Genomic DNA, 26,140 nt, shown 5'->3' with positions numbered 1-26,140 from the left:
ATTTTATTATATTATTTTTTAATTAAGCTCCATCTTATCAAGTGTTTTCATTGATTTTATTTCCATATTTACATGCTGCAACGTTGTGTTATGTTCAATGAAATATTTGATTAATAATTCGCTTGTTTTTCTCTTCTAATCCTCACTCACGAAGACTGTTGAGGCTCAAATACTATGCGCGACTATTTAATCATTTATTTGTGCAGATCGGCTTTTTTTTTTTTAAAGGAAACAAATCAGCGCACCTTCCCCGTATTATTTCCCTCCTCTCGCCGCTTCACTCCAGTCCAGCGGGGGGCGCTAAACACACTCGTTTGTTTGCCAAACACCATTAAACCTCAGAGGAAGAAGATTAGTTTCACCGCGCTGTCTGTTTGTCGTAATGCTGGTTTAATACAAAGAAATCTTTCTGTTAATAGAGAAATACGTTTTTTTTGAATCAGGTCAGTAAGTACCTGTAATATTCTCATCCTCAGAGTCGTGACTAAGTTTTGAAACAAGCAGGAATATCTGGAGGAGTATCATCTGAACTGAGATCTGCTGTGAAGATGGTGTTTGTTAAAGAAGAGAGTGAAGAGAACACCAGTGAACCAGAAACATGGAGAATAAAACACGAGGAACCAGAAACCTGGAGAATAAAACACGAGGAACCAGAAACCTGGAGAATAAAACACGAGGAACCAGAAACCTGGAGAATAAAACACGAGGAACCAGAAGCCTGGAGAATAAAACACGAGGAACCAGAACCCTGCATGATAAGACAGGAGGAACCAGAACCCCGGAAAATAAAATGGGAAGAACCAGAACCCTGCATGATAAGACAGGAGGAACCAGAAGCCTGGAGAATAAAACAGGAGGAACCAGAACCCCGGAAAATAAAACAGGAGGAACCAGAACCCTGGAAAATAAAACAGGAGGAACCAGAACCCCGGAAAATAAAACAGGAGGAACCAGAACCCCGGAAAATAAAACAGGAGGAACCAGAACCCCGGAAAATAAAACAGGAGGAACCAGAACCCTGGAAAATAAAACAGGAGGAACCAGAACCCTGGAGAATAAAACAGGAGGAACCCGAACCCTGGAAAATAAAACAGGAGGAACCAGAAACCAGGAGAATAAAACAGGAGGAACCAGAAACCAGGAGAATAAAACACGAGGAACAAGGAGGTTGGTATTTATTCTTCATTCATCTTTAATGACTGTTTGTGGTACATTAGGTTTACAAAGCTTTAACCCTCTGGGTCTGATGGTGTTTTGGGTCTCTGATGAAGTTGTGACATGCCCTGACATTTTATTATTATTATTATTTTTTAATATGTTAAGAAACAGATTAATGGCTAAAGTCTGATTACACTATAATTAGCAAAAACTGCAACAATAATATGAAAGCAGCATGAATGTAGTCTACATGTTTGTGTTTCTGAGAAAACAACGTTTATGCATGGTTAGTGAAAAACTTTACATTTGAATTCAACTGAATTAAGGCCATGATACACACAGAACATTTGATCAAGACTTTTGAGAACTGGATGTGGTAGACTAGAGTTTATGCTACAAAAATTATGTGAAAATCATTCTGCTCACTCATTCACAGAAAACAATATTATGATGTTATGATAAATTATATTTTGAATAATGTGTATAACCAAACAGTTGTGGGACAGATGTCCATAATATTTTTTCCTACTATCAAATGTGCACCAGCTACTGTTTGGTTACCCACATTCTTCAAAACATCTTCTTTTGTGTTCAGCCCAAGAAAAATATTAAAGGGTTAGTTCACCCAAAAATGAAAATTAGCCCACGCTTTACTCGCCCTCAGAGCATCCTAGGTGTATATGACTGACTTCTTTCAGACAAATCCAATCAGAGTTATATTAAAAATGATCCTGGCTCATCCAAGCTTTAGAATGGGAGTAGGCAGGTGTTTTTGTTCACAGTCCAAAAGTAGTGTGGCTGATTTTTAACACAGTTGTGGTAATGGACCAACTACCATCGGTGGCGCGGTGTTGTTATATATAATTTATATTAATTGTATATATAATTTCTAAATAAAATGCATATATGAATCTATCTGTCTATATATGTATCTCTCTCTCTCTCTCTCTCTGTGTATATATATATATATATATATATATATATATATACATACACACACATGCATACATATACTACTGCTCAAAAGTTTGGGATTAGTATTAATGTTTTTTTTTTTTAAATCAACACAAACTCAGCACACCTGAGAAATTGATGGGTGCGTAGGAAAAACATTCCAACAACGATGTCGAATCCAATCAATAAAAATTTATAATATCCCGCCAACTATCAGTCCATGCTACAAACAACGTTTCGGTCCACTGACCTTCATCAAGCATATGCATACTATTACAGACAAGACATTTTAAAAAATAGATTTGTCTATTCATGTCTTTTCACATTCATGTCGATTACATTCATTGGTGGTGACTTTTTGTGATAGTGCAAATTTTTATCTTTTTTTTTTTTTTTATGTGAAAATTATTCATAAAAAATGCTTTTTTCACTCAAAAGATGAAGTACCTACTTTCGGATAAATGAAGCCTACGATAAATCAGATGCAAATAGAAACACAAAACCAGTCCTAATGAAAGAAAACAAGTTGACAAAAATAATAAATCCAATATTTGGTGATTAACATAGCGTAATGAGAGATGTATAAGCAATTGTTTGGAGACCAGTCATTTTTGACCGGGAACATCCCAAGTGTGACTAGGTGAAGTAAATTCCACAAAAAATTACAAAAAAAAAAACATTCTGAGAAGTACTTATACCCTGTGTGAACAAAGTCAGTAGTTTTGAGTCCAATGCGATAATATTAACTAGTATTTTCAGGAAAAAGAAAATCTTCTCCAAGTCAGTTTGACCCGAACACAACCAGAGTGTTAAACTACCAAATACATTTACTTGCAAATTTTTCAGAATAGGAATATCAGATATTTCATAATATAGTGAGTATGTTTGTGAATATTAATAATAAAAAAGTAAAAATGAGATAAAAACAATCCATGTGTCATACAGCACTATTGTTGCTGTGGTGCGTCACATGACAAGCATGATGCGTCGCCATGGAAACAATAAGGCTAAACATTCTAAAATAATGGTCGCTTAAAAAAAAAAACTCACGCTGGGGGCTCAGCTTAAAAATGTTATTCCGAAATTTTCGCATGCGTTTTTTCGCATTCGCAATCTTAAAAATTCGTCACGCACAGAGACCTTGCACACTGAGTCCGATGCGTTTTAATTAATCCGTTGCGAAAAAAATCACAAAACTATACAAAATGTCTTCAAGCAGTGAGGATGATTTTGTTGTCCTCTCTCTTTTTAAAAAAAGAAAAAGGAAATATTGGGTCCATCCAATCCTTAGATTGCGCAGAGAGGAAGGAGAGTTCCACCTCCTTATCAAAGAGCTGCGGGATTATCCCAAGAGATTCAAAGTTTATTTCAGGATGTCAGTGCCTCAGTTTGATACTTTGCTAGCGATACTGAATCCACATATTAAAAAGAAGACCACCAATTTCCATGAACCAATTTATCCTGAACAGAGACTGTCTGGATACACCCACAGACACACACACACACCAAACTGCGGCATCGGAAAGGTGTGCGCCAGGCATAAAAAAAAATAGGCTACAGCAGTTCTTTATATTCTGTATCTTTGTATTCCGCAATTTGTTTGTCATAAAGTGCTCTGTGCTGCAAGACGAAGTGTATTAATTTGTCTGAAACTATTTTGGATTTTGGCTTTCACTTGTACGGTGGCTCTGAATTGTCAAAACGCCTTCTCAAAGCATCTCAAAATGCTTTATACGGATGCGAAAAATGCAAAAAATCGAACCCGATCTGAACTTTTTTTTGACGGACGAAAATTTCGGAGGCAGTGTGCAAACGTGATTGACAAAACGTGAGGTCGTATATATTTTTCAACGTGCGAAAATTTCGGACAAAAAATTCGGACTCGGTGTGCAATGGCCTTTAGAATTGATAAAGGAGGGGGAGGAGGAGGACAAAGGAGGCAGGAAAATGGTTTAAAGAGCATGCAAGAGTTAGGCGAATTGTTAATTTTATGATAGTGTGTCCTTTTAGTAGTGGAGACATTACCAGAGAAGGAAGAGAGGAGTGACCGATACACATTAAAGTTGGGGTAAGTGATTTCTGGTAGCCAATGATATTTGAAATCACCAAAACAAACACGCCACTACCCCAAAAGGGTCTTGCCCCTATTTTGATAGCTCCTCCCCACACATACGTAGCCTACACAACCCAGGCAGCGATTAGTTCTGTTAAACAAATCAAAATCAATGTTACACCGTTTCTACACCGGAAGCGAGTGGCATGCCAAAATACTATAGAAAATGCTATAGAAGTCATTATAATCAGTGATGTTGTCTACACTGGATGCTGCGCGGCGCAACAGATCTCCGACAGAAAACTGCTGCTATGTTCTATTTATGACGTGCTGACACAAATTTCAAATAATTTTCAATGGTCGCTTTATTGCGTCCAGTGTAGGCAGAATTTAGCTGTTGCGGTGCGCCTTGTCCAGTGTAGACACGGTGTTACTCACCTATCGAGAAGAAACAAAGCAACCTTGGCGTCCGATCGCAGGCCTTCCGCTCCTTGAGTTCTCTCCTGCGCTGGAAATCTGATCCGATATTTACACGGGTCCTACTTTTTGCCTTATCGTTCTGCAGACTTTTTTCTCTTTTTTTTTTTTTTTTTTTAAATCTGTCTCCATCTCTATCTTTCTGTCGCTCGGCTCGGCTAATGTCCGTCATGTGCACTGAACGCTCTCTCCTCCACATCATGAGTAAACATGCCCCTTAATGCTGATTGGCTACAAGTTTGCTTTGGTACTCGGCCCGACTCAGTTTTCTAAAATGTTTTTTAAAAACGACATACCCCACCTTTAAGGTCAGTAGGATTTTTTGATTTGTGCCACACCCTTTCAGCAGCCCTGATCTTAGAACGCGGAGAATATCAGCTACAGCCAAGGGGCCGAAGGGGTGGTACGGGCTGGCCTGGAAGACAAGGGGCAGACAGTGTCTAAGCAACATGTAAGAGTGAAGCAGAAAGTATCAGTAGCATTGTTAGCATCAAGAGATGCTTGTCAGTAAACTACGGCTCTGTGTATTAAATGCCGCTCCATTTGAAAGCAAGTGATGGAGATTTACCGCTAATCACAAAACAAGCTTTACTGACGAGATGTGCATGATCATTGCATTCGATATATCACCCAGCCCAAGTCAGGAATCATGTTGAGGTTAAGAGTGAGGAGGAAGTGATCCGAGGTGTGCAGTGGAGTAATCAGTACACGATCCGTGTAAATGAGGTCCAGTTGGTTGCCTGATTTGTGAGTAGCCTTAGTTAACAGTCTCTTGAGATCAAAAGAGGCAAGCAGAGTGTGGAAGTCTGCAGCCTGAGGTTTATCTAGGTGGATGTTGAAGTCTCCAAGCATAACTAGGGGAGTACCATCCTCAGGAAAGGTTGAGAGCAGCACATCCAATTCATCCAGGACGTTACCTTGTGGTCCTGGGGGTCGATAAATAACAACAAAATGGATTAAGGGTGGGTAGTAGTGACTGAATGTGATTCTGAATGAGTGACTGAATGTGATTCTGATTCTGAATCTGAATGAGCTGTTAATACCCAGAGAAGGTCAAGGTATAAATTTCCAATCATTAGAGATAAGCAGACCAGTACCCCCACTTCTTCCAGTCACAACTGCGCTGTCAAGTTAGCAATGTTGGAACTGATGTATTTTTGTGTTTGTGTGCGCGCTCCAGCGCGATCAGTTCAACTGTTTCCTTATCTCTACAAGCACAAAAATTAACTGAAACTGCAGGCTACGTTACCTGTCGCACTGTTTTTCCCCCTTGTTTATCTGTAAACTAAATCAAATATATTTCAATAATTGATTCCTTGTATGTATATATGCACTTCAGATTATATATATATATATATATATATATATATATATATATATACAAGCTGAACACTCACTACTTTACATTTATATAAGTGTAAATTTGCTGTCCCCTCAAAATAACTCAACACACAGCCATTAATGTCTAAACCGCTTGCCACAAAAGTGAGTACACCCCTAAGTGAAATTGTCCAAATCAGGCCCAATTAGCCATTTTCTCTCCCCGGTGTCATGTGACTCCTTAGTGTTACAAGGTTGTAACGTAATACAAGTAATATTAATATGTAATTTAAATAAATTTAATTTCTTTTTAATTTAAGTTTAATTTAGCTCAAAGGGAATCATTTATAATTTTATAGGGATTTGAACAGAATCACTGTTACGGCGATTCATTGAACGAGCCATATAACAAACTCTGCACTGGATATTATAATCCAAAATATAGTGAAAACACTATTTAATAGCACAGTAACAAAATCGGCAGATTAAGACATTAACTTGTGAGCAGAAAACACAAGATACTTCTCTTTTCAATATAAATCAGATTTGATTTATATAAACTAATCTAACACATGAACACAAGCATTCACACGTTGCAGAAAGTGAGGAAAGGATGAGTTTAAGAGAATGAAAATGTGAAATCCCAAGTTTAGAAGAATCAGAATCAGAAAGAGCTTTATTGCCAAGTGTGTTTGCACACACAAGGAATTTGTCTTGGTGTTATGAGCTTCCAGTACAGAAAGTACAAACATAGTGCAGACAACATATAATTAAGGTGATAAAGAACACTAATGAAGAGAATATACAATAATTAAGAATAACAATAGTAATAAAAATATACAGAAAAGAGACATGACCATAGACAGAACTGTAAATGTGCATGTGTCCTATGTACAGATGAAGGTTTGATGAGTTATTTACAGATGTACAGTACCGGGGTGTGTTATGTGTTGTTCAGGTGGGATACGGCCTGGGGGAAAAAACTGTTCTTGTGTCTGTCTGTTCTGGTGCTCAGTGATCTGTAGCGCCGGCCAGAGGGCAACAGTACAAAGAGAGAGTGACCTCGGTGTGAGGGGTCCAGAGTGACTTTCTTAGCCCTTTTCCTCACTCGAGGTGTAAAGTTCTTGGAGGCTGGGCAGAGGGGCACCGATAATTCTCTCAGCAGTCCTAACTGTCCGTTGTAGTCTTCTGATGTCTGTTTTGGTAGCTGAACCAAACCAAACAGTTATAGAAGAACATAGGACAGACTCGATAATTGCAGAGTAGAACTGTTTCAGCAGCTCCTGAGGCAGGTTGAACTTCCTTAGCTGGCGGAGGAAATACAGCCTCTGCTGGGCCTTTTTCGCAATAGAGTCAATGTGATTGTCCCACTTCAGGTCCTGGGAGATGGTGGTTCCCAGGAATCTGAATGACTCTACTGAAGTCACAGTGCTGTTCATGATGGTGAGTGGGGGGAGAGCAGGGGGGTTTCTCCTGAAGTCCACTATCATCTCCACAGTTTTGAGCGTGTTCAACTCCAGGTTGTTAAGACTGCACCAGACAGCCAGCTGCTCAACTTCCTGTCTGTAAGCAGACTCGTCACCGTCCTTGATGAGGCCTATGACTGTAGTGTCGTCCGCAAACTTCAGGAGCTTGACAGAGGTGTCCTTTGATGTGCAGTCATTCGTGTAGAGGGAGAAGAGCAGTGGGGAGAGAACGCAACCCTGAGGGGCGCCAGTGCTGATGGTGAGAGTCCTGGATGTGAGTTTGCCCAGCCTCACTAGCTGCTGCCTGTCTGTCAGGAAGCTGGTGATCCACTGACAGATGGAGGAGGGCACAGAGAGCTGTCTCAGTTTGTCTGAGAGAAGGTCAGGTATGATGGTATTGAAGGCCGAGCTGAAGTCCACAAATAAGATCCTTGCATAATTCCCAGGTTTGTCGAGGTGTTGCAGGATGTATTGCAGTCCCATATTGACAGTGTCATCCACAGACCTGTTTGCTCTATAGGCAAACTGAAGAGGATCCAGCAAGGGTCTAGTGATGTCCTTCAGGTAGGCCAGGACCAGTCTCTCAAGTGACTTCATGACCACAGACGTGAGTGCGACAGGTCTGTAGTCATTAAGTCCAGTGATTTTGGGCTTTTTGGGGACGGGAATGATGGTGGAGCGTTTGAAGCAGCAGGGAACTTCACACAGCTCCAGAGATCTGTTGAAGATTTGTGTAAAGATGGGGGCCAATTGGTCAGCACAGACTTTTAGACAGGCAGGTGAAATACCGTCTGGTCCTGAAGCTTTCCTAGATTTCTGTTTTCTGAAGACCCGGTTCACATCCTCTACACAGACTTTAAACGCAGGTAGAATGGTGGGGGGGGGGAGTAAGGGGGGTTGCAGGGGGGGAAGGTGAATGTGTGAAGTGCAGATCAGAGCGGGTGCTGGGTGTCAGTCTGGCCTTTTCAAATCTGCAGTAAAACACATTGAGATCGTCAGCCAGTTGTTGATTCTCCACAGACTGTGGGGGTGGTGTCTTGTACATGGTGATGTTCCTCAGACCAGTCCATACCGACGCCGGATCGTTGGCTGAAAGTTCTTTTTTCAACTTCTCAGAGTAGTTCTTTTTAGCCACTCTGATCTCCTTTGTTAGTCTGTTCCTGGCCTGGTTATACAAGATTTTATCCCCACTTCTGTAAGCGTCCTCTTTGGCCTGACAAAGCTGTTTGAGTTTCCCAGTAAAACACGGTTTATCATTATTGAATGATAAGAATGTCCTGGTGGGGATGCATATATCCTCACAGAAACTGATATATGATGTTACAGTCTCTGTGAGTTCATCCAGATCGGTGGCAGCGGCTTCAAAAACACTCCAATCAGTGAGGTCAAAACAAGCTTTTAAATCTTGCTCTGCTTCATTAGTCCATCTCTTAATAGTTCTTAATACAGGCTTAGAAGATTCGAGTTTTTGCCTATAGGTCGGTATGAGATGAACCAAACAGTGATCAGAGAGCCCCAGAGCTGCCCGTGGGACAGAGTGATATGCATCTTTAATTATTGTGTAACAATGATCCAATATATTACTGTCTCTGGTGGGACATGTAACTTGCTGTCTGTATTTTGGCAGTTCGCGGGAGAGATTTGCTTTATTAAAATCTCCAAGAATGATTAAAAAAGAGTCCGGGTACCTTTGCTCTGTTTCAGATATTTGTTCAGCCAGCTGTTGCATCGCGGCGCTCACGCACGCGTCCGGAGGCATGTACACATTCACGAGAATGAAGGAGGAAAACTCTCGGGGTGAATAGAACGGCTTACAGTTTATGAAGAAGGCCTCCAAATTAGGAGAACACATCTTCTTCAGAGTTGTTACATCTGAACACCAACCTTCATTTATGTAGAAACATAGTCCACCACCTCTCGTTTTCCCCGTTAGCTCCGTGATGCGGTCTGATCTGAACAGCTGATATCCCGGCAAATGAAGCATGTTATCCGGGATGTTTTCACTCAGCCAGGTTTCAGTGAAGCACAATGCAGCAGAGTTTGAAAAGTCCTTATTTGTGTGGGTGAGGAGAAGTAGTTCATCCATTTTGTTAGGAAGGGATCGGAGATTCGCTAGATGAATGCTTGGGAGCGCAGTTCGGAAGCCGCGTTCGCGGAGTTTAACCAGCGCGCCGGCGCGCTTCCCTCTTTTCCGTCTGAGCACGCGTTTGACTAGGACCGCTGCCCCTCCGACCAAAACATCCAACAAAGCGTCTGAATAATCAAAAACCGGAAAAAAATTGTCCGGTGTGTGTTGCCTTATGTCCAGTAGTTCGTCTCTGGTAAAACTGACAGTAAGAGAATGACTAAACACAGAACAAACAAACAAAAACAACAAAAGTACGGGCGCGTTCCACACCACAGCAGCCATACGCGGCGCCATCTTACCAACAATACAGCAATATGTTCAATTGCATAGACCTGAACAACCATCAATCACTTATTTAACCCTCACTTTGAGTTTCTCAATGAGGCTAAGATTTATATTAAAGTCACCAATTCAGAACTTGGAGACGTTACTTGCTTGCATTGCCTGTGTTACGGGTTTCCTTTGTGTCTCGTTGCAGACAGGGGGTTCCCCGAAGTGTCTGATTGGATGGAAGTTCAATAGTCTTTGAAGTGAGGTCTTGGGCGTTGGCTGAGGATGCGGATTTGGTCTGGTCGAAGTTTGAAGCGAGTGCAGTCCGAGCTGAACTTTGTAGCAAGCTTACATTAGAACACGAAACTCCACGGAAAGAAAAGAAACTAAAGTAAAATAATAAAAATAAAAGGATGTGACGAGACTAAGTTGTTTTCCTTCTCATTATGGCACATGGGCCAGAGCACGCTCAAAGAGCAGCACGCGGTGGCAAAAGAGAAGAGAGAGCGTAACTACGAGAGCATTTTTACGAAGAAGAGTGAGAGTGACGAGAGAGATCCAAGAGAGCCAAGATGGTGTCCTGAGCTATTAAACTCTGTTTTCAGACCGTCCCATCTGGATGTCTTGACCAATTAGATACTGTCCTTGCTTGGGGAGTTGCTTTGTGTCTCCACCAAATCATAAATCAACTTGTTATGTGTTCAGTCAGAGGTCCGAACTTTACAGGCTCTTGCAAAGTATACCTTTTGAGCATGATTTCTATAACAAGACTATGATGCCTTTGATGCCATGTTCTTTTAGACAAAGGAATTGAAGTCTGTTTTGTCTTGTATGGGGGAAGAGGGTCTGTAGCTTGTGATTTTCTATCACAGGTTTACATGTGACGGCCATCTCTTTGAACATCAGTCTTGATTCCTTGCCCCAAATTTGACAGTCTCTTTCCTGAATTGGAACTATCAATAAGTGTTCTTTTGTCTCAATGTTCCAAGCTGTTTTGTGAAAGAGGCTTGCTGGTTAGATTGCTTGCTTCAAACTAGATTTATGACGTCCCGACGTCCTGTTTCCTTAAGGCCTCTCTGCATTCCAGCTCCTCAAGTTTCAATGTTCTAATGCATCTTAAAATTGTCTGATTCAGTCTCTGATATCTTACAAGGTCTCAGGTGTGAATGGGGAGTAGGTGTTAAATTTGATGTTATCGCTCTCAATCTCTCATACTGGTCACTGGAAGTTCAACATGGCACCTCATGGCAAAGAACTCTCTGAGGACCTGAAAAAAGAATTGTTGCTCTACATAAAGATTGCGTACGCTTTAAGAAAATTGCCAAGACCCTGAAACTGAGCTGCAGCACGGTGGCCAAGACCATACAGCGGTTTAACAGGACAGGTTCCACTCAGAACAGGCCTCACCACATTTGTACAGTGAACATTTTAGTACAGTGAACTCATTGTCATGTTCAAGAAACCAATTTGAAATGATTCGAGCTTTGTGACATGGTGCATTATCCTGCTGGAAGTAGTCATCAGAGGATGGGTACATGGTGGCCATAAAGGGATGGACATGGTCAGAAACAATGCTCAGGTAGGCCGTGGCATTTAAACAATGCCCAATTGGCACTAAGGGGCCTAAAGTGTGCCAAGAAAACATCCCCCACACCATTACACCACCACCACCAGCCTGCACAGTGGTAACAAGGCATGATGGATCCATGTTCTCATTCTGTTTACGCCAAATTCTGACTCTACCATCTGAATGTCTCAACAGAAATCGAGACTCATCAACAAGGCATTTTCGCCCACAGGACTGCCGCATACTGGATGTTTTTCCCTTTTCACACCATTCTTTGTAAACCCTAGAAATGGTTGTGCGTGAAAATCCCAGTAACTGAGCAGATTGTGAAATACTCAGACCGGCCCGTCTGGCACAAACAACCATGCCACGCTCAAAATAGCTTAAATCACCTTTCTTTCCCATTCTGACATTCAGTTTGGAGTTCAGGAGATTGTCTTGACCAGGACCACACCCCTAAATGCATTGAAGCAACTGCCATGTGATTGGTTGATTAGATAATTGCATTAATGAGAAATTGAACAGGTGTTCCTAATAATCCTTTAGGTGAGTGTATATATATATATATATATATATATATAAATATATAATATGTAATAATATTTAGTGTTTTCACATCTAGGTGGAAACAAATTGTAATTTGTACAACTGTCGGTTCAAAACAAATGAAAAGAAACTGAGCGTAGTAGATTTTTTTTTTTCCCCTGTTGTACCGAAATTGTATCGAACCGTGACCCCTGAACCGAGGTGCATACCGAACCGTAACATCTGTGTACCGTTCCACCCCTAGTATTTACAGACCTTAAACATTGAATGGGGTCACTTTTATGTTCACATTTCTCAACTTTGAACAATTTACAAAAAATTTAAAATTTTTACTTTTATTTCAGAGTTCATTGAAGAAAAAGAGGAGTATGAAGAATCAACTGAAGTTGAGGAGAAAAATCATGTCAAAACTGGAGGAAAACCTTTGAGTTGCTCTCCAACCAAACAGAAAGATTTAAAGAAAAGAAGAGCCAATACATCTTTCACCTGCACTCAGTGTGGAAAGAGTTTCACACACAAAACAAGTTTTGTGTGTCACATGAGAATTCATACTGGAGAGAAACCATTCACTTGTGATCAGTGTGGAAAGAGTTTCACACAATCAGCACACCTTAAGGTACACATGAACATCCACACTAGAGAGAAGCAGCACCCATGCGATCAATGCGGTAAAATGTTTTTATGGGCTTCAGTTCTGAAGAAACACTTGAAAGTTCATGCAAAGGAGAAGCCACATTCATGTAATTTGTGTGGTAAGAGTTTTTCACGTTTACAAAATTTGAAAGTACATCAGAAAATGCATACTGCTGTGGAAGAGTACACCTGCTTTGAGTGTGAAAAGACTTTTAGTTCAGCAGGCTGTTTGAAACTGCATGAGAGGATTCACACTGGAGAAAAACCTTATAAGTGTTCACACTGTGACAAGATATTCAGTCAGTCAACACATCTGAAGACACATGAGAGGATTCACACTGGAGAGAAACCTTATAAGTGTTCACACTGTGACAAGAGATTCAATCATTCAGCACATCTGAAAACACATGAGAGGATTCACACTGGAGAGAAACCTTATAAGTGTTCACACTGTGACAAGAGATTCAATCATTCAACACATCTGAAAACACATGAGATGATCCACACTGGAGAGAAACCTTATAAGTGTTCTCACTGTGATAAGAGATTCAAAAAGTCAGGAGACCTGAAAACACATGAGAGGATCCACACTGGAGAGAAACTTTATAAGTGTTCTCACTGTGACAAGAGATTCAATCAGTTACCAAATCTGAAAACACATGAGAGGATCCACACTGGAGAGAAACCTTATAAGTGTTCACACTGTGACAAGAGGTTCAATCAGTCAACAAATATGAAAAAACATGAGAGGATTCACACTGGAGAGTAACTGTATCACTGCATTGCACGTGGGAAGTGTTTCATTCCATCATCTGTTATACACAGTCATACAATAAAAACAAAAACAATCTCAGTAAGGAGATGCATTTAGCTGTACATGTAAATCTTTTGTATATTATCAGCGTTTTGTCCAGATGGATCCAGCGTTTTGGGAGCCTCAAACTGCTATTTTATGAAAGCGGTCCCAGAGTGGATAAATGCGTCAAAAAACCCCACCACCTTTGTGTTTTGTGTGTACAGCCAATCCATATATTTTGTTAAACAATGATGTCATTACCCCACGTATCGACTAGCCAGACACTGCTACATCACATAACAGCAGCAGCTACAACAACAATGGCGGACTAGGGTAAACGTACCCATTAAGCACACTTCTGTATTTGAGCTCAGATTAGAAAAAGAAAGAACATGTTTTATCATACTTGATGTTTTAATTGATATTTTTGTTACTATATACCTCCTATAATTTCAAATTAATCAGATAATTGCACACTGAGATATGGCTGTCCATGTGTTCACACTGTCTGGCAGGCATTTTGAAAGCTGTCTGAAAACTTTCACCAAAAGTGTAGCCCTTTAAATGTCCTTTTTTTTTTTTAGATATTTAATCTCTATTTTGGGTAAGTTTCACTACTTTCTGTAAAATTATTATAAGATTAATGTTTAGACTTTTGTATATTATAACCTAGAACTTGGATGCGTTAAATAATTGCAATTAGATCCAAAAGATAGTTTTAGCAACACAGCGCAGATGCTACAGAACACAGTTAGCTGACTAGCTGTATAAGATTGTGTGCTACGCTAACATATTACTTCACAGGCATTACTGGATTGTACTTTTACATCCATAATATTATAAATTTACAGTTTATTGCTGGTCTGTGGTTTTACAGTGCTGTAATTTTTAAAGATTTCATATTATTTTGAGGTGAGCTTAAAGAGTACACTACTATGAAAATCACAGCTTCAGTGAGACATCAATAAGAAAAAGTATAATTTCATAGCTATTGTTAATAATAGTTGTTCATAATAAAATATGTATGAACTTAATAAATGACCTAGATTTTTTATTTTGCAAAATCTTGTCCTTTTAATAAATATTACATGAAATTTAGTAAAAATTGTTGCTGATCCAATTAAAGGTCCTATGGCATGAAAATCACTTTATGAGGTTTTTCAACATTAATATGAGTTCCCCTAGCCTGCCTATGGTCCCTCAGTGGCTAGAAATGGCGATAGGTGTAAACCGAGCCCTGGGTATCCTGCTTCGCCTTTGAGAAAATGAAAGCTCAGATGGCCCAATCTGGAATCTTCCCTTTATGTAGTCATACGGAGAAAGGTTACCTCCCCTTGCTCTGTTTTGCCCACCCATGAGAAAATGAGCTACGACCGTGCGAGGAGAGCGAGAGACATCATGGCTTGCAAACGAGCGAAGCATTGTTTTTTGGCAATTCAGATCTGTTCTACTCTATGAACTGTTACATACTGTAATACAACCTAATGCCCAATAAAGCTGTTCACATTTACATATTTTCTGTTGTCATACATAAAACAAGTATAAATAGTAAACACGACCCATTAATAATACGTTAACCCTGAATCACTGTCACTATACTCCTTAAATCCTGATTCATAATCGCAACATCGTCTTATAAAATCCATGTACATCTAACTTGTCTATATGCAGTGGTTTTGGCTATATTACTGTTTTGCATCTGAGTAATAAACTGTGCATATTAACAGACAAATTATGATCATATTTAAAAGTCCAAACAGTCGGTAAGTGACAAGTGCTTGTAAACGCTGTTTTGTAAATGATTTATTGATGAGTCTGCTGCTTTAAGGCAAACTGAAAGCGCTGCTTCTCTGCCGCTCGCTGCTCAGAACAGACGCTGAGAGAGGCGACACTGCGCCGGGAGAGAGACCTCGCGCTCGCGGGGCAGTACTGGAGACGTCTTACAACTGAATGATAGTTTGTTTTTTAAAGTCGCTAGGTTTGTTAGTTTGTACCCGTTATGGGAAAAAAGCTGCCAAAAGGGTCTGAAAATTACTAAATATTGTTCTAAAGTCGCGCTCGAGTGTGTGAGATGCGGGAGCTGATGGCAGCGGGCGGTGGATATTGTTGCGGTCCGCCCAGGTAAAGTCTATGTGTGGGAAACACTGACTGTATCCAGACACAATATTTTAAACTAAACATTCGGAGACGTCCTGCTGTAGCCGCAGAGTTGCAACTTCTTCATCCGGTGCTTCTCCATCCGGATCAGATTCTGGGTCAAACTGAAAAGCTTGAACAACTGCGTGTCAACGAGCCATTGCCATACATCCACTGTCAACATTTAGCCTCTTTGTTTGAGTTTGTCAGTGAAACAAGCGGCCCATGGAAAAGTATTTCTACCAAGAAACCGTATACATTTCTATGTGAAGATCCTAAAAAGGCAACTGATTATCGTTCAGTTACTAAATGTGGTAAATATGTGATGGCAGTAAAGCAGGGTACAAAGATTAAAACTCTGGTAAGATCCTTGCTTAAATAATTAACCAAGCAAGTTAAAAGATCAAAAGCAGATGAGTAATGAACAAATGTAAATGATAAAGTTTGATCAAATGAAAAATGATCAAAAAACTAAGAGCAAAAATTACAATATTAAGTCTGATTAATTGCATAAAGGGGATGTAGTGATATGCATAAGAACATTGTTTGATGCATGTATTTAATACACTATAATAGCCTATTACAATATTACTTTGTTACCTCATATGGGCAATTATGTAACTGCCCCATAAGTATTGTATTTCAAATACGATGGGCCTCATTTGTGAAACTTGTGTAAATATATGAGTAAATAACTTCCCGAAAACTCTCCTCCGGATTCACAAATGCTTCATAAACATCCGATTTGATTGGTCACTATTTGTACCACCTGTCCTCTATTTATGGCTGGGTAAATAGTGACAGTGACGAGCGCTGTGTTTTACAGTTATCAACTCAGCTGCAAAAAAAAATCAAAAAACAGGCAGGGGCAAATGAGCTTGTATAATTATTATGGCAGTGCATCAAAATTGGGGAAGTCGTGGCCTAATGGTTAGAGAGTCAGACTCGTAATTTTTACGAACGATTTACACAAATTTGTTCTGCTCATGTTTAATGAATGAGGCCCATTGAAAACATGTATATGATGCCTTACACTACACCTAATAATACTGTAAGTGTTAGGGTGGAGAGCGTTGCAGAGTTAAATGTGTGTACAGAAGCGGCTGAGTTGAATTCAGGATCAAAGAGATAAGACAAAGAACACACTTTGTTGTTTTAAAGCTTTTATTAAGAATGTGTTTTTCAAGAAAGAGACAAGACACTGTTTGTTATTAATGCGTTTTATTGGCAATGTGTGGTTTATTAAGCAAATAGAGTAGAGAGGGACAAACATGTAATCTAATAGAAAGAGCACGACAGCAGAGAGCTTACCAGGAGGTGGTGGGCCGGTGCAGAGCAGTCTGGAGGAATAAGAAACAACAGCTAATGAGAGAGGCTACTCAAACAGGCGTTCCTAGTCTGGATGACCTCATTTGAGGAGGTCACTAGTATAAATATCTGTGATTTCCACAGTGACATCAGATGCTGCTTCGGGACCTGAAGAGCTTCTCCGGCACCAGAACCATCGCTGATATTGCCTTGAGCAAAGAACTTTTTAATATTTATATTTTATATTGTACTTGTATACAGTAGTTGTAGAATACTTGTACTGCTAGATATGCTAATTGTAATAAATTAATTGACTTGTATTTATATAACACAGTCTGCCTCCCCTGGCATTGATTTATAGCGAAGTACAAACAAACCACGAAGAAGACTTCAGTCCGAATTTGTAAGTATTTTAAAGTGCTTATAATTTAGATTCGATTCAACATATGTACCTAACCTGAGAATAGTAAAATATATATATATATATATTGTTAAGAATGGGTGGTCTTGAAAAGTTGTAATAACAGTACTTAATTTGAATATCAACATTTGATTAGTCGAATGTAAATCATATGGGTGTGGTTATCACTCGAATGCTGGAAGGTCTGAGAAAGTACATTAAGTTAAGGTTTAAATTCTAATATGAACAGTATTTCAACGGACAATATAAATTTGTATTGTATTTCATGCAAAGTTGTAGAAGTTTCTTTGTTCTAAAGAAAAAAAAAATCAAGTTTTGTTTCTATCCCAATTTACCTGTACATGTAACACACAGGAGCAGGCACATCTTAGATGAAATCATGGCATTTTTACACTGTATTTCTGTTTGAGTGATTCAATTCTTTGTTTTTGTCCTTCTGTTGGAGTGCTTTAATAATTCTTTTAAATGTATGCTTCTGTTGAAGCGTTAGGTGGTTTTAGTTCACAGTCAATAGCACAATCCACTTGTATGTATATTGTTATGAAGTTATTCTTTTAAATTCTGAAGATATTATATCGTAAAATATTATTTGTACAATGTCCTGATGTAGGAAATAGTATTTTGTAAGCACGGACTAGATAAAAAAAATGGGTGTCCCACTTTACCTGAAAGAGCCTGAAGAAAAAAAAAAAAGAGTAACATTTTTTAATCTTTGTAAGTTTAAAACAACAACCAATATTCTTTTTTTTTTTCTTTTTTTTTTTTTTTTGGCCAATATTCAATATTCTTAAAAAAACAAAACAAACATAGGAGATACAAGAGACTTTGAAATTAATAGTTGTTGGTAGAATAGATTTATTTGTATTTAATTCACAGGTTACCAAAGTTTTTGCCGACTTCACCCTACGTGTGCTATAGGGGTGCCTGCTCTGTTTGTATATTTATAAGGTCGTTTAATTTTCTTACATAGAAATGCAACAATATGATCAGCCTCTCTTCACAACATGACAATTTTAAATAATATAAAATAATATCAATGCCTTGTGAATATTTCATGTCATATTTCGATATTAAGCAACAACTGAACTTTTATTTGTATTTTTTTGTAATGCTGCTTTGCAACGATTTGTATCATGAAAAGCGCTATACAAATAAATTGAAGTTGAATTGAATTTTAGGAAACATCAATCAGTAATTTTGAAGAAATCTAAAAACTTAAAGGGGTGGTTGACTGTTTTTTGTTTTCTAGACTTGATTGTGTTTGTGGGGTGCAGTCAAACGTGCTAACGCTTTGTTAAAAAAATAAATAAAAATAACATTATTTTTTTCACATTTTATTAACTGAAATGCACCATACATGTGTGAATTAACATTTTAAACCCACATGATCTATTATTCTCATGCTTAATGGTTGTGCTTGAGATATTATTCTTTATTAAGTGTTTTAAATAGGTCTGAAACTAAAAAGTCACTAGATAATAAACACAATTTTTAACAGTATTAACTTTATAATCAATGAACACTCTTCTTTCTTTTCTTCACATCTTGTCTCAGTATTATCAGCGGCTTTTCTGTCACGCTAAAGCCTGTCAGGCTGTTGTGCTCATGAATTTTAATCACGTTGTCTGCGTCAAATCAAGGCAAAAAATACAGTGAAATGGCAGAAGCCAATATTTCAGTGGAAGAGGACCAGTTCAAATGTCCAGTGTGTCTGGATCTCCTGAAGGAGCCAGTGGCAATGTCCTGTGGACACAGTTACTGTAAGAGCTGCATCACAGACTGCTGGAAGGAGGAGGATCGGAGAGGAATCTACAGATGTCCTCAGTGCAGACAGACCTTCGGTCCAAGACCAGTTTTAGGTAAATGTGTGGTGATTGCTGACATGGTGGAAAAACTGAAGAAGATGAGACTCCAAGCTGCTGGTCCTGCTGTTCATCACACTGGACCTGGAGATGTTCAGTGCGACTCCTGCACTGGATCTAAACAGAAAGCAGTGAAGTCATGTCTGGACTGTCGAAGTTCTTACTGTCAAATTCACCTTCAACACCATGAGAATCTCTTCTGAGGTAAAAAAACACAATCTGATGGATGCCACTGGACCACTGCAGGAGATAATCTGCCTTCAACATGATGAAATGCTGGAAATATACTGTCGTACTGATCAGCAGTGTGTCTGTATGCGGTGTTTTTTAGTGGATGAACACAAAAACCATGACACTGTATCAACTGCAACAGCGATAACAGAGAAACAGGTAAACTGCTCCTTACTGGATCTCATGAGTTGCAGTTAATGTTGTTTCTCAATCAGAGAAACTGATGTAATCAGTGCTTTGATAGAAAATGGAAGTAGTTATTAATTAATCTTATATTATTAATTTAACCATATTTCATAATACTACTATGTTTGCTGAGATGTTGATCTCTTCATTCTGTTATATGAAAAAGAAACTCATCACTTTGTAAGAGTCTTATTCTGTATATGTCCCATTAGATATACAAAAAAAAACCCCTCTTAATAGCTAGTATTTTCTCTGTATGTTCTTAAAAAGTACTTGAAAATAGTACACAATGGGACCGAAAAGACACATCAATCAGCAGCTGGTCTGTCAAATATTGCAAGGTCTTGCATGCTGACATGAATTGGTAGTTCAAACCAGTAGAGGCTTTTGCTGTGTTTCACTTCTTTACATTTGAAATGGGCCACCGCTTGCACTCTAAAAAAAAGCCCCGCATCCCGCCATCATGCCATCTACATTATTTCGGAAATTAAACAGGCTTGAGGGTAAAAATGGCACCAAAATAGATACAAAATGACCCCAAATTCAAGCTATGGGGTAAAAAATGTCCTTGTATGACTTCGTTAATATTTATAACAGGATATAGTTAAGCAGTACAAGAGTGCTGTTTAGCGAATTTTAACACGATTGCAAATGTGAAATTGATTTTACACAACAGTTCAACAAAAAGCTAATATTATGTGACTTACATTTTAGACTCAGAATATTGTCTGCTTTTGTTTCTCCAACAAAATTAGTTATAGACAAAGGCTGATAAAATTATACCTGTACTCCACATTCTGCAGGAAAGACTGCCCGCACTTTTGTCAGCTGAACACGACGCTGAGATCGCTGGATAAGGAAAGCTTGAATGAAACCTTCAAATCACCAGTTCCCATACCATCAGCCTGACGAATAGTATAGCCTTCAATAATGTGTGTGTGTGTGTATATATATATATACATACACACACACACACACACACACACACATACACATTATTGAAGGCTATTCTATTCGTCAGGCTGATGATATGGGAATATACACTATATTGCCAAAAGTATTGAGTCACCCCCTTCTAATGAACAGGTTTGACTACTTTAGTAATTTCTATGAGTACAAATCTTAATGTTTAAGCATATAATGATATTCTAGGGAATTGCGTGCTTCTAATTTTATAGCAACAGTTTGGACAGGACCCTTTTCTATTCTAACATGACAGTGTCTCTGTGTGTAAGACACGGTTCAAAAAGACATCTGTCAGGCCCACTGAAGGCTGGTCAGTATGTCACGCGTGCTCTGATAGCACTGAAGTGAACTAACCCTGAAACAGAACCTACTCCGGAGCAGGTTATCTTAAGAGAGCAAGTTACTATGGTTACTTACATACCCTAAAAGTATCCTCTGATTTTGGAACCGAAAGCCGAGTTTATCCGCTCGCTTATCCTCAAACTTACCCAGGTATGTCACATAACCCCCAGGGGTGTATTCCAGAAAGCACAGTTAACTTACCTTCAGCTAAACCCTGAACTTTGGCTTGATTAACCCCAAACCTTGCTTTGGCTTGATTAACCCCAAACCTTGCTTACTCGAGGTATGTGGTTCCAAAAACGCATCCGGGAGTAAGTTCATTCAACCCAGAGTATGTTCCTGGTTAAGACTCAAGACATTCTCAACAGAGCGATGAATCACTATGGAAACGGACACTGCGTACCATGCTGTTTCTTTCTTCTTCTTTGGTTCAATGGTCATTTACATGCTCAGTGCATATCGCCACCTAAATGATGGTTGTGCAATCATTTATCTTTTTTCTGTTTAATCTTTAATCCTTGAGAATATGAATTATATTGTTTGTTTGATGATAATTATATATTAAGTCATATCAGATATGTATTTTAATTATAGAAATACATTATAGAAAAAGCCGCTCCATGTGTGAGATGATCATATAAAATGTAATAAAAATATTAAATATAATAAATTAAACATTACCTTGTCATAATAGTGTTTTATAATGTATACAGTTAACTGTTAAATATGCCAATAAATATAATAACCATATTAGAATATTACATAATTTATTACTTATATTAGCACTTTATAATTAACATATCATACAACTATATATATACATATATATATATATATATATATATATATATAGTAGGCTATATTACATAACTATATTGTAATATTATATAATGTTGTGTTCTGTCAGGCCCACTGAAGGCTGGTCAGTATGCCACACATGCGCTGATGGCTCTGAAGTAAAATAACCCTGAAACAGAACCTACTCTTAAGAGAGCAAGTTACTATGGTTACTTACATACCCTAAAAGTATCCTCTGATTTTGGAACCGAAAGCTGAGGTTATCCGCTCGCTTATCCTCAAACTTACCCGGGTATGTCACATAACCTGCTTTCTGGAATACACCCCAGGCCTATATGTTCTATAATAATAATAATAATAATAACAACAATTCTGAGGCTATTGGCCCTGCCTGGCCCAATTTCAAAGCACTGGCCCGACAGTGAAAAAAATGACACTTTGTTGTTTTGTTGGCTAGAGGAGAACTACCCCCCCACCCCCCAAACTTTCTTGCTTAGTTTGGGATGACACTCAATACTGAACAATGTTATCTTATAATATGTATACTTATAATAACATCTTGTTTTGCTCACAGAACACAGCAGAGACTGAAATACACCTGATTCTGCTGTTTCACAGATGCAGGAATGAGACACAGACTCAACATTTATCCTGCACTCTGAGTTATACTTTCATAAATGGTCAGCAGCTCTTATGTAAACATTGCATGTTTTTAAAAATCATAATATTTCATGTTTGAGTATTTATAGTCAAATATGAGGAAGCTGAACGTTTTTTAATGTCTGTGTGGCTGCACCTCATCAGTGATCAGGCATCATGTTTTATGAACATTCTTGTTCTTACTTCCTCTGATTTGGAGAGACTTGTTTTCCTCCCCCAAATGTAAATGGAGCTGTTTCTGTTCATGTTTGTGTTTTTATTCTGAGAATATCTCAGGGTATGTAGCCAACCCATTATTCTCTGTTTTTGCTAATAGTGTTGAAGTTAAACAGAGTTCACTTTGCCAAATTTAAATCTGTACACTCGCTAAGTATTTCTCAAACATTAATTTCCCTGCTCTCTCCGCTTCACTCCAGTCCAGCGGGGGGCGCTAAAACACTCGTTTGTTTGCCAAACACCATTAAACCTCAGAGGAAGACGATTAGATTCACCGCGCTCTCTGTTGTTTTGTTGTGATCCTGCAATCTGTTAGTTTAAATGCACTATGTTTCTAAATAGAAATATACAAAATTGAATCAGATCACTAAATAACATTACCTGTAATATTCTCATTCTCAGAGTCGTGACTAAGTGTTGAAGCAGGAATATCTGGAGGAGGATCATCTGAACTGAGATCTGCTGTGAAGATGGTGTTTGTTAAAGAAGAGAGTGAGGAGAACACCAGTGAACCAGAAACATGGAGAATAAAACACGAGGAACCAGAAACCTGGAGAATAAAACACGAGGAACCAGAAACCTGGAGAATAAAACACGAGGAACCAGAAACCTGGAGAATAAAACACGAGGAACCAGAAACCTGGAGAATAAAACACGAGGAACCAGAAACCTGGAGAATAAAACACGAGGAACCAGAAACCTGGAGAATAAAACACGAGGAACCAGAAACATGGAGAATAAAACACGAGGAACCAGAAACCAGGAGAATAAAACACGAGGAACCAGAAACCTGGAGAATAAAACACGAGGAACCAGAAACCTGGAGAATAAAACACGAGGAACCAGAAACCTGGAGAATAAAACACGAGGAACCAGAAACCAGGAGAATAAAACACGAGGAACCAGAAACCTGGAGAATAAAACACGAGGAACCAGAAACCTGGAGAATAAAACACGAGGAACCAGAAACATGGAGAATAAAACACGAGGAACAAAAAGGTTGGTGTTTATTCTTCATTCATCTTTATTGACTGTTTGTGGAACATTAAACTAACCCAGATTTAACAGGGTGCATGAGGATCTCTAAACAGTTTCCTTAACATAAAAATTAAGGGCTTAATTATCATTAAAATGTCTTAAATCCATCTTGCATAAGTCTTAAAAATGTGATGGAACTGACAATGAGAAGATTTATATTTTGTTTTCACTCGTTGCTATTAAGAATCATAAAACTGTTGAACACATCAGATTCACTTTGTTTTTACATTAGTGTAATTTCAAACATTTTGTGGGCAATGGTTTATCTGTTTTCCTGCTGTTTTCTGCTCAACTTTGTGTTATATTACCCTGGCACAAAATAAAGGTAAAATATGACGTTTGATCTCTTTGGTCTGCCTTTTTTCCTTGTTGGACCAAATGGTAATTGAAAAACTAGATTTGCTAAGGTCTCTCATATGCAGCTATACATTTACTCTGCTTTTAGTTACTTCATCTCAGAAATGTGAAAAAGGTGCATTCTTTATTCGTATACAGATGACAAAGTTGTCAAAACGATCCTGTTAACACAGATCCATGAATCTTCATTTTGTAAAGAAACTAGGGATGCCCTTTTCGGTTAATTTTCCTGAAAGCGCTGCTTGTTAACTGTTAGACCTGCGGCAGTTCCATCATAAAAATCCAGTCAATTCGTGGTTCAGGACTTTTTTTATCCACTTGTTACATGTTTCTATTCACAGCATGGTTTATATAACCAGTATAGGAATATAACCAATCACAGACGTATCTGTTGATTTCATGAATGCAGTGGCCAATCAGAGGCGGTTAAGTTACAATCCACTCACCACTCAAAATGCCATTGTTCTGCTGAGTTCTACACGTTCACACATTCTCTCATAAAAACAAAGAATCTGTAGACATGATGTAAATAAGAGAGTAATTGTGCAGTGAAAAGCTTCTTTGACTACTTTGTGAGATTGCGATGAACTACAGTTAGATGAGTGACCGCTTTCCAGTGATTATACGTAAGTGGAGCGCCCACTGCGCACTTTCTAGCCTATTATCCATTCAGAATTTGAATGCATTCACTCACGGATTCACTCTCTGATAACCATTTATCCAATATTGTCACTTGCCATTAGGGATGTAACAATTCACTCAACTCACGATTCGATTCACGATTTTGAGTTCTCTCTTTTGAGTTTACTATGCATTATACAGAGGCAAGATGAAAAGAAAAAATGCCATCTAAACTTTTCTAAAAACAGTAAGTTCCCCTCAGACATGCATTCGTATAAACTCCTACCCCTAATTGAATCGCGATTTGTTTAGCATCTCAACCGATTTGAATAGTCACATATATGAAACGGTTTTCAACCGCCTCGCGGTTAATCGTTACATCCCTACTTGCCATTGTGTTACTACATCAGCTAACTAAGTGAAGATGAAGAAGGTCCTAACGTTAGGGAAACGTTCTTTTTCAGGTGTTTTTTTTTTCTTTTTTTGTAACCATAAAATAACGTTCTCAGAACATTGCATGGTGGTTATTATTAAATAACCCAAAATTAACTTACAGAGAACTTTCCCTAATGATTAGTTTTAGGTTACTTTTTTGCAACCATAAAATAACGTTCCCAGAATGTTGCAGGGTGGTTATTTTTAAAATTACCTAAAAATAACTTGTAGAGAACGTTCCCTAATGGCTAGTTTTAGGTTATTTTTATATATTTTTAATCTTTCCAATGAAAACAGATTTTTTTTTTTGTGTAATGACAGAGCCCTGAAATTCATTTAATGCAGCATTTATAAAAATACAGAAATTATATCTATTAAAACAAGTTTTAAATTTTAACATTAAGCCAGGATTAAGCAGGGAGTGATAACAGAAATCATAACTTTGTGGGTTTGTTTCATCTTCATTTACTGCATGCTTGCGGAATTAAAAAATTAACGGTCATTTCGTTTTACATGTTCACTCGTACTCGCTTGTTTATCAATCTATTTATTGAATGATTACTTAAAATTAATATAGTTATGACAGTAAATATGATTTCGGAGGGATTTGACATGCCTAACTGAAGAGAACATGATGTTAAAGGGATAGTTCACCCAAAAATGAAAATTTGATGTTTATCTGCTTACCCCCAGGGCATCCAAGATGTAGCTGACTTTGTTTCTTCAGTAGAACACAAACGAAGATTTTTAACTCAAACCGTTGCAGTCTGGGTCGTGTGTGCTGGATGATTACTGACCTGCAGTGGAGTGATCATACTGGAGTAAATGGGTTAGGGAAAAAAAAAGTACAAAAGAAAAAAATATATTAGTATTAATCTGAGAGTATTAATCGGTTAAAATTCTTACTTTTGGTTAAACGTCTATATGAGCATTCCTAAGAAACAATACATGACTATAGACCAGGGATAGGCAAAGTCAGTCCAAGAGTGCCGATGTCCTACAGAGTTTAGCTCCAACCCTGAAAAAAATCTCACCAGCCTTAAGCCCTAGTAATTCTGAAGACCTTGATTAGCTTGTTCAGGTGTGTTTGATTAGGGTTGGAGCTAAACTCTACGGGACAGCGGCACTCCAGGACCGGCATTGCCTACCCCTGCCATAGACTGAACTAGATGCACTTTGAACCTTCATTTCAAAA

At 38.5% G+C, this 26,140-nt stretch overlaps 1 protein-coding gene across 1 annotated transcript; it reads left to right on the top strand.

Moving 5' to 3' along the window:
- Positions 1-340: 340 nt before the first annotated feature.
- On the top strand, positions 341-14,881 carry LOC306863405 (uncharacterized protein). Its single transcript, XM_079406739.1, has 2 exons — positions 341-1,167; positions 12,284-14,881. Exons 1-2 carry the CDS (start codon positions 549-551, stop codon positions 13,339-13,341), a joined length of 1,677 nt encoding a protein of 558 aa, XP_079262865.1. The 5' UTR covers positions 341-548; the 3' UTR covers positions 13,342-14,881.
- The last annotated feature ends 11,259 nt before the right edge of the window (positions 14,882-26,140 follow it).

The sequence above is a fragment of the Barbus barbus genome (assembly GCF_936440315.1).
Source record: "Barbus barbus genome assembly, chromosome: 4".
In the NCBI taxonomy this organism is placed as follows: domain Eukaryota; kingdom Metazoa; phylum Chordata; class Actinopteri; order Cypriniformes; family Cyprinidae; genus Barbus; species Barbus barbus.
The sequence above is the reverse complement of the archived record's forward strand: the minus strand, read 5'-3'. Positions and strand labels throughout refer to the sequence as shown.

Coding starts and splice junctions, on each gene's coding strand:
- LOC306863405 (XM_079406739.1), top strand. CDS start 549: ATGGTGTTTGTTAAAGAAGAGAGTGAAGAGAACACCAGTGAACCAGAA. Junction 1,168..12,283: donor AAAACACGAGGAACAAGGAG/GTTGGTATTTAT, acceptor CTTTTATTTCAG/AGTTCATTGAAGAAAAAGAG.